This window comes from Elephantulus edwardii, unplaced genomic scaffold (assembly GCF_000299155.1).
Source record: "Elephantulus edwardii isolate Elephantulus edwardi_28Jun2011 unplaced genomic scaffold, EleEdw1.0 scaffold00063, whole genome shotgun sequence".
Taxonomy (NCBI): domain Eukaryota; kingdom Metazoa; phylum Chordata; class Mammalia; order Macroscelidea; family Macroscelididae; genus Elephantulus; species Elephantulus edwardii.
In genome coordinates this window covers 6,276,254-6,290,438 of record NW_006399813.1, presented here as the reverse complement: position 1 = coordinate 6,290,438, position 14,185 = coordinate 6,276,254, and the positions used below count along the sequence as shown (strand labels likewise).

The 14,185-nt window shown below is 43.9% G+C and overlaps 1 protein-coding gene across 1 annotated transcript; it reads right to left on the bottom strand.

The window, feature by feature from the left end:
- Window positions 1-1,228: 1,228 nt before the first annotated feature.
- DYRK3 (dual-specificity tyrosine-(Y)-phosphorylation regulated kinase 3) lies at window positions 1,229-12,320 on the bottom strand. The gene is made up of 3 exons (XM_006887934.1): window positions 12,244-12,320; window positions 9,681-9,792; window positions 1,229-3,049 (listed from the first exon to the last, which is right to left on the bottom strand). Exons 1-3 carry the CDS (start codon window positions 12,318-12,320, stop codon window positions 1,475-1,477), a joined length of 1,764 nt encoding a protein of 587 aa, XP_006887996.1. The 3' UTR covers window positions 1,229-1,474.
- Between the last annotated feature and the right edge of the window lie 1,865 nt (window positions 12,321-14,185).

Here is a 14,185-nt window from a genome sequence, read left to right as displayed (position 1 = left end):
GAGAGCAGAGGCACTGTGACACACTGGGGTTTCAGAGAGCTGGAAGGAGGAGGCAGTGCAGTCAAGTACCTGGCTGCGACGTTTAAAAGGAAGACACAACAAAACTAAATAAACTCACTGCCACCCAAGCCAGTTCTGACTCAGTGACCTTCCATCTGGTTTCTAAGGCTGAAAACCTTAACGGAAGGAGATTACCCATCTTTCTCTTACAGAGAAGCTGGTGGGTTCTGTCCCCACTGGCCTCTTGGTTGGGTGTTAGCCCAACACATGTGTGACGTCACCTGGGTTCCTACAAAGAGTCCCTCAAAGCACATTCATGCAGGCTACTCCGTGCAGTACCAGGACGTCAGGGAGCTGCCCTTTTCATTTGAGTCAACCTTTGACATGCTGGATCCGTTAGAGGCAAAGAAGCAGCTTTATCTTTGAAGATGTGGGAGGAGGATGAGAAAGAGAAAAATGAGGCAATTGATTGAAAAACTGGAGCTGTGAAAGGAAGCCCCTCAACGAGAGGGACTGACTGACACAGTGACCACAATGGGCTTGAGCATGACAGAGGTCATGAAGATGGTGCAGGACAAGGCAAGGTTAATAAGATCTATGGGGCAGTCATCGTTGACTCAATGGTACATAACAGTCACTGTTTAAACGGTAAAAGGTCTATTAGGAAGCAGGAGTGGCATCCACTTGCTAAACAACATGCCTCTGAAACTCTATGAACTTTGATAAATGTAGATAGTTGTAGAGGAGCTTCAGGCCTTTTGATCATAGGGTCACTATGAGTCATGCTCGACTTGAAGTCAATTAACAACAACAACAAGAGGTCTATAAAATTATTTGCAAACTGGGAAAACAAAGCAGAGGAAAAATAGTAACAATAATAACTTTTAAAACCATAAACCCCCTGCACCAGAATTGCAGGGCAGAGGGACGGAGAGCAATGTTATCAATTGTCCAGGAGATGGTATCCTGAGGCTTCCTCCCGTGAAGTCAGCACTGAGCCCTGTCACCTAGAACGAGCCCAAACAATGACCTGCTGGGCCAAGAGATCGAGCCTCCTCTCACAGCTCATAGGACAACCCCCCACCTGAAGAAGAGGCACTGGGGGAGGATAAAAACTCAGAGAGGTCAGGACGCGGGTATTGGTAAAACATCGAACTAGAGAGAAAGAGCTTTAAACCGAAAGAATAATATAGTGCCTGAAGTACCTTTGAAGAGAAGAAAAAAGATACACTGACCTATAAAAAGCCATTTAATTTATTTTCCAGGATGGCCAATACAAGCTGGTTAGATAATTAGCCCTTGAAGGGGTTATACAATCATATAAAAATGCTTTGCCTCTTAAAAAAAAAAGTCTTGCTAACAAAACGTAGCCACCTATTGAGGCATGTTATCTTTTCTTCCCCCTTTTACATCTGCAGATCCACAAGGTATTTAAAAATACGCAAATATGCATTTCTGAGCACACTGCTATCCGTTAGCTAATCAGTTTTGGCAACACACTGCGCAGAGGTATACTGCTACTGTTTTCGGGTATTAAGTTAGCTTTCAGCTTATTGACTAGTCCAACCACAGGAGGTAGTTTGGAACCCAGTCCCTGGAAAGCATTTGCAGGATTTACTACCCGCTTCCCTAACAACTTTTCTGTGGTAAAAGGTCTGGGCCCAGATTTGCTAATCCATGGGTGTCTTAACGCTTGGGCGGGGGTCAGGCGGGCAGAGGGGTCCCAATGAAGACACTTTTTCAAAAACTCTATGAACAAGTAGTCATCACACCCTTTCAGGGCTGTCACCCAGTCTTTGCTGCCTGGGGGGCCCCGCTTTTTGCCCCTTCGGGAGCGCCCCCCCAGCAGCACAGCCCTCCCATCAGCCTGAATAGTCACAGAGCAGTAGCGAGGTAGGCCCTTGGAGTTAATAAAGTACTTGGCACGTTTCGATTGCTCCAGAAGCTTTGGTGGAGGCATCCCTAGAAGCTCCATCATGCAGGCCAACTGGTCTCCTTCATCCTCTCCAGGGAAGAGAGGCTGTCCAGTTAACAGTTCTGCGAGGATGCAGCCAAAACTCCATATGTCAATGGGCGTGCTGTAGCGGCTTCCTAAGATGACCTCCGGAGCCCTGTAGAACCGAGACTGGATGTAGGTGTACAGTTTCTGGTACTCAAAGCAGCTGGACCCAAAGTCAATAAGCTTGGTTGCACTGCGCCCATGGTGTTTCAAGAGGATGTTTTCTGGCTTCAGGTCACAATGAATAATCTTATTTTTGTGGAGTGCATCCAGGGACTGCAGGATGGACTGGGCAAACTTGCGCACTAACTGGACACTGAAACCTTGAAACTTGTTTTTTCTTAATAGCTCATAAAGGTCTATGCTCAACAGTTCAAAGGCGATGCACACGTGGTTCCGGAAGGTGAAGCTCTCCAGCATGTGGATGATGTTCATGCTCCCGGTTTTGTCCTGTTTTTTAAGATGCTCCAGAATCCGGATCTCCTCGGCGGCCTGACGGTGGAAGCGTTTCTCATTGCGCACCATCTTTAGGGCCACGTACTGGCGCAGTTTGTGATCGTAGACCCGGGCCACTTGCCCAAAACTTCCCTTGCCAATAATTTTCAGCACCTCATATCGATAAGCGAGGTGGTCTCGTGGCACGTGAATATAGGCTCCGTCTGCGTCGTCATAACCCCCATTATTGGGACCACCAACAACTCCATTTCTTTTTTTGGCATTTGGACCCACAAAGTAAATTTCTGGATAATTGACGATTTCCTGCTTCTCATAAGCAGTGAGGTGGTGTCTGTACTGCTTCAGGGCTTGCTCTGGGCTCAGGGGCACCACGCGGGGTGCTTTGGACGAGCTGCTGGACTTCACTGAGTTCAAACCTTCAGAACTTTTGCCCTGAGTTGCGGTAGGAGAGCACTTTTCTGAGCCAGTGATGCCAGCTGACTGAAGAGCATTGGATCTTCTGTTGCCAAGTTCTTGAAAGAGTTGCTCTACCTTCATCTCACCTCCATTCAGAAGGTGCTGCGTATGGTCTCTTGTCAACTGCTCGGTGGTAATCTATGGAAGAGAAAAAGGAAGATGATATCAAAGCCGCTAAACAAACACATCCAGACATATTTACTGTAACAGTGCAATGATCCAAAAGGGAGAAGAGAAAAGCAAGTCTCTCCAGCCTTATGTCACATAACCAGCAGACTCCCTGATTATTTTGGCAACCCTAACACTGTATACAGCTCTTCCTTGTTGTTGTTGTGTACCACTGAGTCACAACTGACTCCTAGCTGATTGTCCAGTGGGGTTTCAGAGGCAATAAATAGCATGAGAGGAGATTGCTCATCTTTTGCTCACTGGTGGGTTTGAACTATGCGTCTTTTGGTTGGCAGCCCAACTCCTTACCCCTTAGCTACCAGAGCTCCCTCCTGCTTTGTTAAGGATCCCATAATGTCTTTTTTTTTTTAACCGGTATGTTTTTGCAATGGGAATCCTATACTCCTTCAAAGTCCAATCAGAACCTCTCTCTTCCACTGAGGACTATTCCAAGCCTGTATGAACAACCTCACATCTTAAAAACTAGAGTTTTTAAGAGTTTGGCTCACACAGCTTTACATTTGATTACATGCTATCTTATACAACTTACTGACTGTATCGTCCCAAATCTTAAGGGCAAAAAACATAGTATTTCTCATTGAAATAATGCATATCCAAGTGTTCTGCAAAGTATCAAGTACAATTAGGAGCAGAGACAGAGTGTGAACTCCAATTTGCTGACTCCCAGTCCAGGCTCCTTCCTTTATTTAACAGAGCTCAGTACCCAGTGCCTGTCCTTCTCAGGTTCCCATATAAACTGTTGCAGACTTTTAGTTTGATTCTGAGTCAGAGGAAACTCTTGAGTTCATGTAGGCCAATTCTTCACATATCTGCTGAACAAATAGAAACTGGGTGAGGGAGGGTGACCTGTGCTAAGTCACGGAAGGAAGCAGTGAAGAGCAGGAGTGAGAGAATTCCAGGCCCCTGGGAGAGAAAGAGAGAGGGAGAGGGAAAGGTGGAAGGGGAGGGAGGGGGAGAAAGAGAGGGAGAGGGAAGGAAAAAGAGAGGGAGGGAGGGAGGGGGGGAGCATAGGTGGGGGAGAGTGTGTGCGTGTGCTTGTGCGTTTCTTCAGTCATTTTTACATACACACACTCTCTCTCCCTCTCCCTCTCTCTCTGTCCCTCTTTCTCTCCCTCTCCCTCTCTCTCTTACTCAGTAAACTCCTTCATATTCAAATAAGAGTCTTTAATATAATGTGTGAGAAAAAACTAGTTCAACACTTAAAAAGAATATGGACTACTTCAAAGACTCTCTTTCTTCCTGGGTCTAGGAGCATGGTACCCAGGGTGAGCTTATGGATTTCACACGGCTAAATCATTCCAGAGGCTCACAGAGCTACAGGTATCATCTCTAAGAGTGTGATGCAAATCAAAAGCTAATGCTCCAAAGCAACCAACCCTTAAGAAAATACAAGTTTACTCTAAGCTAAGCAAACGATAATACCTGGCCTGTTCGAAAAACTATCTTAAAAGTTGTATGAAAAATGAAAATACAAACAACAGAAAAAAGGGAGAAAAAAAAAGAATTCTATCCATAATATACCGATGAATCAGACAATACAACTGGTACCCTTCTTTGGCATTTGGTTTTAAAATAAAAAAAAAGGACAAGATATAGCCTCTCTGACACTAAAATAGAGAACTATCACTGGCCAACCAAATACATGGACCACCCCTATGAATTCAACTTTCAGCCACATTGTGGGCCTGTACAGTGAGCAACAGCATCTGGGAGGTATTCACTGCTCAGAAAAATCAGCTGTATGATATTCAAAGGGCAGCTCTTGCCCAGAATAAAGCTCAAAACACAATAAAGATAAATGGAAACACTACACACAAGGGGGAAGGGGGAGGAGTGCTGTTACACTTTAAGAACTGCAGTCAGTGTTCTGCAACAAAATGTGTATGAACTCTACAACAGAAAACCAATTTGCCCCAAGTTTTCATTCAAAACACAGTAAAAATGTTGCAGGGGGGGAAAGAAGAGAAAGAGGTCTGTAGAGAGAATAAAAATATCCTGGTTCAATATAAACACAACCAAAACATTTCTTGCAATAATTAGGTCAAATAATGATTCCTGTCTTTAAAGAAAAACTTATTCATGGTTATAAATTCTAAAACGTATATTTTAAATTATTACAAATCTAAAATTTCTCTACTGGAAAATCAACCTGGTTGAATTAGAGAACGAATGAAAGCTACTTTGTTTTAGTTAAATTTATGAACAGAAATAATAAACAATTATATAACAGGAATAAACATTTGCATGCATCTCGGCCAGTTTTCCTCAAAATTTTTACTACCCGATTCTCACACCTGAATGTATTTACTGCGGGACTCTTTGGGGCACATCCTGAAGAAGTACAAAGTCAGAAGGCTTGGGTTGGGGCTTGCCTGTATTACTTATTAAGTGTCAAAGTCGCTGGGCAGGTGTTTTGGTTTTTCCTACTCTGTTTCTTATCTATACAATGTGGATGAGAACATCTACAAACAAGACAGTGGGATTTACAAGATGTATAAAAGACCCCTAGAAATGATAAGACATGTTTTAAAAAACTGGTCATAACCAAGCAAGATTCTCACTATATTAAGACTTAAATTCTGATACCCACTCAGGCTTCTAGCCCCTCATGTACCTTCTGCTCAGTGAAAACCCTCAGTAATAATCCTTCCTAGATACAGTGACCTACATCCCTGGCTCTCCACCACATAAAACCTACTTTGAACTCACTGTACAACTGAGTATGTTACTTCTTCAGGGTTATGTGAACTTTAACAGAAGATTAATCCATTAACCCAAAAGAATGTCCCTAGAAACTTCAGTTCTCAAGGCAAGCTATTAGGAAATATATCTGTGGTGCAGAATGTTTTGTCTCTGGCTATTTTACCTATTCGGTCTACACGTAAGACTCTGGAGTTCATTTCTGTCTGTGTTAGAGAAGGTCTCAGGTATACAGGAATAGATATGCAGCAAAAATTTAATTTCCACAGAACAGTTACTACACTACGATTAAGGGTACCATTTAGGATCATGGTTTTCCCTTCAAGTGATCCTAAATCTCTCTTTTTGTAAAGTAATTCTCACTCCGCTCTCTAGAATTATATGAAGCACCTAAAATTCATGGATGAATCCTTGAGATACCTAAAATGGGCTGCCCTATTCCATGTCCTCACCACTCTTCTCCAAGTTCAACATCTCCACCGCATCCTCACTGCATCAGACCTTACGTTCATGTGTGTTCACATCCTCTTACTCTCCTGCTCACATCTCTTCAAGTGTGGTTCCCAGAAGACAACACCATAAAACTTCTAGTCCACTCTACACTAGGAATTATCAATGCTTGATTCTCCACTGTATCTAGAGAATTCCAGGAAGGAACCTTCTCAAAACAGGAAGGAGTTTTCTTCTTAACTTTCTTTCCTGTAAATAACTCAAACATAGGCCTACATCAACTGTGCACTGGGTTTGTGGTGCTATAAATAAAACCTTCCCTCCATTGTTCTTTGAGTGTCCATAGTGTTGATATATATTAAAATAGTTCTACTGCTGTTGTTTCTCATTAGGGTAAAAAAAAATCACCATCAACATCTTATCACAAACCAAAAATCTCACAACCAATGCATCTGACCAACTCTGCCAAGTATTAGGCTATATATTAACTTTTAGAGGCAGATAAAACATAACCTTCATTTCTTAAGAACTCTTCATTTACACTGCCAATAAAGTTGGTGAGCTCATGGCATTTCAAATAGAATCTACTATTTTAATGAAATCTAAATGATCTTTTTATAAAAAATATTTTGTTGCGACTATACATAGCAAAACAATTCCAAATCAACAATTTCTACAGGGGCAACTCAGTGACATGAATTATATTATCTGAATTGTGCAACCATTTTCATTTTCTTCTTCTGAGCTGATCCCCTCCCATAAATATAAACTCACTGCCCCTTAAGTTTTCTGTCTAATCTGTTGCTGTTGTAAATGAGGGAAGCCGAATATCAAATTTAATAATAGTAGACCAAATGCTGTATCGGGAAATGAGGGAAGCTTAATACAAGCTGAAGGTCACCTTGTGACACTGGGGCATTCCCTAGGAGTCAACATTGTTCTTAGTTTGTATCAAATGAATCCCTCCCTCTTGAGATTAACATAAAGAGGAACTTGGCCTTATCTGTAAAAAAATTCACCATTATCCTTTGTTTTGTACTTTCTTGTGATTTTACTTTTATTATCTTATGATTCTAAATAAATACTCAGAGAAGCATGGCTTGAGGCCTTCAGTCATGGGAACTGTTGGCCCCCTGTTTTTCACACTCTCTGTTCTATATCATTCCTGGTAGTCTGTCTCATTATTAATAATTATAAAATTATTCTATTCTTTGGGACCCTCGGTCTGCAACAGTAAAGATCTCCACGAAAATTTCAGAAAAGCAAATCCTTCTCATCTAGACATGACATCCAACTAACAACTCTCCCAACCTCTGGCATTAAACCCCTGCAACACAAAGGCTTAACCCAGTAAATGCCAATGGACAAGCCAATCTAGTTTACAATGAGAATGTTAAGTGTGTCCTGCACAAACAATGAAACAGAAAGACTGAAAATAGCAATAAGGTCTTGGAAAGGAGTCACAACCTAATGAACTCTTAAGTACCACCAAAACTCAAGATGTTGATTTTTCCAGCAACATTAGCAAAAGGCATGGTTGAAGGTAGGATTTAAAAAAAAAATCTAAGGGCGTTTTGGTGGCCTCGTGGCAAGAAACTGCGCTGCAATCCTAAAGGTGCGCAGTTCAAATCCACCAGATGTTCCACTGAAGAAGGAAAGGCAATCTCCTCCTGTGCCAGTCAGATCTGATTAGACAGTACAAAACAAGGAAAAAAAACAAAAAAAAATCTGCTTCCTCAAAAAAATGGGACTGCATGCAGTAAGAATTAAACTGACTTTAATTCTGAGACACACAATTTAATGGACTTACTGGAAGGTGACTCATATCTGCCAATTTTGAATTAAAGATAAAAAGAATGTTAAGTCAGATGTTAATGTATCAATTGCAAAACGTTTCCCGTAGAAAGCTTCCAACAGGCAGTAAAGAGCCAAGAACTCTGAAGGTCAACCCGGGAGGCATGTGGCTCTGGAGAACTCTGGAGAGGTTTTTATACTAAAGAACTAAAAATGTGAAAGAGGCCCTACTGTGCTCCAGAGAAGAGAGTGAAAATAGGGTGGCCACTCTTCCAAATATTTTTAACCTGTTGTTGTTAGGTACCGTCTAGTTGAGTACAACTCCTAGTGACCCTATAAACAACAGACCTGAATCCTGCCCTACCCTGTGCCCTCTCTGACACACTGAAACCCATTCCTGAAGTCACCATGTCAGCCCAACTCATTGAGGGGTCCTCCTCTCCTTCCCTCACTCTCCATCTTTGCAAGCATGATGCCCTTTTCCAAGGAACAGCCTCACCTATTTACATACTTTGTGATATTAGTTTGAAAGTAGCAAAGACATTTATTTTAATAGCAAAAATAGGCTAAAATATCCAAGTTTAAATTATTTTCATATATACATAAATGTAAGAGAGAAGTATCACAAATGAGCCTTATCCAATGACTATTTTTCTCATTAGATGAGAGATGTGGGCAATTATAAAGTCAGAAGACAGCTTCTCCCTGTCATGGAACTTGGCCAAGCCCTGCTCTTCCCAACCAAACTCTGTATTCTCAGCGAATGTGAACTAACTGCATTATCTGAAGTGAAAGAGTGTCAAAAGCTAAGTATCTGCAGCTCCCACAATGATTCAATGCATCAAAAACCAAACCATGCCATGCACATTTTAATCTATTTAATCTATTAAATGGCTCTCCTCTGCATGTTAATGAGCTTGGACAATACTTCTGTCTCTTAAGAGACACATCTACAGATCAGGGATATTTTTAATTCTGTTTTTGTCAAAAGGAACCTTTGTAGTAACTTGGGTAAATAATTTTTTGGTAAAAATAAGGGGAGTCAAGGATGGTGCAAATGGTTAAGCACGCAAGTACTAGAGGAAAGTCTGGCTGTTCGAATCCACCCAGAGGTGTATCGGAAGGCAAGTCTTGACCCTGGTGGAGCAGTTACACGTCACATGAGTCACCATGAGTCAGAATTAACCTGACAGCAATTATCAATAACACATAAAAATGTAAGATGGCGTTTTTATCCCCCTCGCGCCATATTTTTGTCACAGGGATTGGGAAGGAGGGAGCGCCAAATGAAGATCACTCTGAAAAGCTAAACTTGGACCGCTCAAAAAACCTCTCACTGCCCTCCACTCACAACGACTCTCCATCAGGCTTCAGAGGCTGTGACCTCAACCAGAGGAGCCTACCCCAACTTTCTCATTTGGCTGGTGGATAAAACTGCCAGAGACTCAAAGCCTTTTTAGTCAGGAATCCCATGCGGTATGGACCACACCGAAGTGTAGAAACTGTTATTCCAAAATCAGGAGAAAACAAACAAGAATCCAGGTCGCCAGTGACATGTAACTATATCTTGAGCATTAAACACTACTTTCTTGCCAAGGGAACAACCAGAATGCAGAGAATTGCTTCGTGTACTTACGTCGACTCTCCTGGGCGCAGGTGGTTCAGAAGGATTACAGAGCACATTTGAACATGGTGGGCACTTGGTTTCATCTATCATCATGAAGGTATCATAGACACCATCCCCCAACCTAGTTGAAAGGATTACAGATAAAATGCATCAGGAACCGAAGAGCAGAAATTTGTATTTCCAAAGCATCTCATGTGTTAACTGCTTCTTATCACCTATGAAGAATAATGCAAACATTAACACACTGCCATCAAGTCATAACTGACTTACAGCTGATTTTCCAGTGTGTTTCTATGGCTGTAAATGAAACAGGAGCAGATTGCCTGTCTGCTCCTGGGGAGCAACTGTTGCACCGGAACTGCCAAACAGGCACCCTCTGTGGGTCTGTGGCCTATGGACAAGGCCATCAGAGCTCCCCACACAAATACCAGGAATAGCTATGCTGCACTTTGGTACTGGATACAAACAACTGGATTCCGCAGAGGTATAAAGAAACCCAACATGTGTGTGTTGTAAAGAAAAGACAAAATCTGTAGTTAAAAGTGAGTCTTACATTCTGAAAGCTGTTAAAACTATACACGTTGCTGTCTAGCTGATTTGACTCACAGAGATGCTAGGGGGCAGAGAAGAGGTGCCACACAGCATTTTCCAGAGATACAATCTTTACAGACACAGCCTATGACATTTTTCTCCCATGGAGCAGCAGGTGGCTTCGAACCACCAATCTTTCAGTTGGCAGATAGGTGCTTAACCAGTGAGCGACTAAAGCTCCTTGTTAAACTATACCCACGACTGCCATGGAGCCAACCAGGACTCAAAGTAAGCCTTTAAGACGGGCTAGAACTGTTTCATAACGTTTCCAAGGTGGCAAATCTTTATGGAAGCAGGCAGATACCTCTTTCTCCTACAGGGTGACCGGTGGGTTCCAATTTCAACCTCCTGATCAGCAGTTGGGTGCTTTAACTGCAGCACCACCAAGGCCACCAGTGAATTAAAAACTATAGAGTACAGGAACTATCCAAAGGACCTAATTTAACTCACAACTTGAAAACAAAAGTTAATATGAATCTGAAGCCTTGAAGCTAACCAGAGACTTGGATCCTAAGAGCTGTTCAACTAGTGACTATGCTCACTTCCTCTCTGCTGCCTGTTTCTGCCCACACATTAAAATCGGAAGAACAGTTCCAGCCCACACACTTCTGTCTCTTACAGGCAAGAAAGAAAAGGCCTTTTGAGGTGTATCTTCTATATACTTAAATACTTATTATCTATGTACCTGGGCTGGTAAAACACCCTGAACAGTAAAGCAAATCAATAAGGGTCTCTTTAGACTACAAAATGCACTGAATTTCAGTTCTCTTCCCTCTTTATTTTCTGGTGCACAGTGGAGACAAAAACGTTCAGTGAGTGATTTAAGATCATTTGCTTATTGTTTAATACTGTTCCTTCACCACTGCAACAGAATACAAAAGAGAGAGGATGTACTTAACCTACAAGATGGCACTGAATAAACATACTGCATCTGCACCTAGAATACGGATTGTCCAGCTACACACATCAGCATTTCCTTGTATTCTTTTACATACTACACTCTGAATACAACCGTGACTATGTTGCCAAGGAAAAAAAATTTTTTATGTCTTTTAAAATACACTGGAATATTTCAGTTGCCTTAAAAATGGTCTCCTTATTCTAGAGGTTATCTAGTTGATGTGTTATAGCAATACAAAGAGGGAGGAATTTTTTTAAGCCTACTTAGAGGCTACTTATAGGAATGTTCCCTTTTTAAAACATGCTCTAGTTCTGACGGAATTATTTCTATCTTTAACCAGAACTGCCTCATGTCAAGAACTAAGATTCTGGATAGGACTGACCCTTTGCCAACCTCATGAATGAAACAAAACAAACCGGGACAGGCGCTTAACAAGAGGAAAAATTAGACACCAAGACCTCCATAATTTCCTACTGACTGATGGGTAGGGGGAGGGGCAAGTAATTCACCAAAAGGCTGACTCCATGCAAATAAAATGAGACCGTTTATATAAAACACTACTCTCCAGTTTACATAAACCACAATGCAGGCAGGCTCGGGAGGCATACAAACCCAGAGCCGCTGCTTACCTGCATTTCTGAAATGGACCGCACCCCTCACTGCAAAGCCCAAGAGTTCAGCCTCTGGTTATCTGTTCTGAGCAACAGGGCTTCTTGCACAGGATTGCTCCCTGGCTGCCCCAGTTAGGGCAAAAACACCCACAAAAAGTCCTCGCTTTTCGGATTCTCCTATCTTATACCCTTCCCATAGAGAGCAGAAAAGATAATCCCGGGAGGTGGGAGAGTGTGTAAAGTCTTCCCCTAACTACGATCTATGCCCCCCCCCATTTGAACTGGGTGGGAGAGGGGGGCTCATGAAGAGGAAGGGGGGCGCATTAGGATCGGACCCCTTCCTGCCCTTCCGGGGGGGGGGGTCTCGCTCATCCTCCAGCCCAGGCCTCCCACCCCTCCCTGGGCGTCGCTTGCCAGCCGCAGCCCCACACTCCAGCGCCCCCAGCCCGTTACCTCGCGGCGCCGTTACCTTCGCTGCTGGGGCGGGAGTCCAGCCTCTGGCTGCTCCGCATCCTTCCGCCCAGGCCCACGAGCCGTGCCTCCCATCTGCAAGCTTGAGACCCCACGGGGCCAGAGGTGGCGGTTGGAGCCGCCGATGGGGCGCGTTCACCTGCGGTGGAAGGACTGCGTCCCGGGACACGCCACTTCCCCAGGGATTCACGCACAGACGCTGCAGTTCCGCGCGCCTTCGCGGGAGACTATGGGGCCGGGAAGCGGAGACAGAGCGGCAGGGATGGGAGGGGGTGGGAGCGCGGTCTGGCTACCTAGCAACCTCGGCACACCCCCGGGGAACGCCTCTGCGCAAAGACGTGATGACGGACAGGGGAGGGGCGGGGCCGGGAGACTGGAGACAATCCCTTTGGCTGCCCTGGGTGCTGGGTGCTGGCGGCGCACGCACATGGCTTTGAGAGGAAGGAGGGGCTCCGAAGGGTTGGTGGGGTTTGCAAACGCAGCAGCTTGCGATTTCCACCTCAAAGGGCATCACAGTCTATTTTCCTCTAAGTTGCACTTTGCAGCCGGAGGTGTAAACTAGATCTTCTAATAATATATATCCATTCCAAGGTATATGCAGGACGGAGGTGGCCCTCTGGAAGCTGAATAGTTACGTAAGAAAGCAATAAAAAGAAACCCATTCACTGTACTCGGGTTTGTAAACAAGGTCTTAGGTAATCTCTCCATTATTTGCAGCTCTATCAGGTGACGTCTCTTATTTTACAGATCAGGAAATGAGCTCTGAAGAATTTAACTGTTGTTGTTGTTATGTGCCGTCGAGTCGCTTGCGACTCATAGCGACCCTATGTACAACAGCCCTAAACTCTGCTCTGTCCTGTGCCAGTCGCACTGTCTCTGACATTCCCATCCCGATTATGCCAGTCACTGAATCAATCCACCTCATAGAGGGCCTTCCCCTCCTGCGCTGTCCTTCCACCCTACCAAGCATGATGTCCTTCTGCAAGGACCTGTCTCTCCTCACAACTTGTCCAAAGTATGTTAGACGGAGCCTCAGAATCCTTGCCTCCAAGGAGCCACCCGGTTTTACCCTTTCCAGGACAAATCTGTTTGTTTTCCTAGCAGTCCATGATACCCTCAATACTCTTCTCCAGCACCACAGCTCAAAGGCATCAATTCTCCTTATTAAAAAAAAAAAAAAAAAAAGGCTCCTTCTATCCTCCTTGGTCATCGTCCAACTCTCTTGATGCATAACAAGTGATTGCGAAGACCATGGCCTGTATCAGATGCACCTTAGTCTCCAGAGAGACACCATTGCTCTTCAGTACTTTGGAGAGGTCCCTAACAGCAGACTTTCCCATGGCAATGCGCCTTTTAATTTCCTGGCTGCTGGTGCCAAGACTGTTGACTATGGAGCCAAGCAAACTAAAGCTGTGTACAATCTCAATCTCTTCACCATCCATCCTGATGCTGCCAATTGGTCCAGTGGTGAGAATCTTTGTCTTCTTGACATTGAGCCTCAATCCATATTGTAGGCTGCAGTCCTTGGCCCTCTGCAGCAGGTGCTTCAGGTCCTCTTCAGTTTCAGCAAGCAGGGTTGTGTCATCCGCATAACACAGATTGTTGATAAATCATCCACCAATCTTGACCCCACATTTCTCCTCATAGAGCCCAGTCTCCCGGATAATCTGTTCTGCATATAGGTTGAAAAGGTATGGAGATAGGATGCATCCCTGGTGTACGCCCTTCCCAACTTTGAACCATACAGTGTTCCCTTGCTCTGTTCTGATGACTGCCTCCTGGTCCAAGGATAGGTTTCGCATTGAAACGATCAAGTGTTCTGGGATTCCCATTCTTCTCAGAGTCAGCCTAGACTCCAAAAATTAATCTATTGTTTATCTCTTCCTACAACAGGATGCGACGAATGAAGAGCTTTCGAGGTCCTTTCCCAGCCTCCCCAT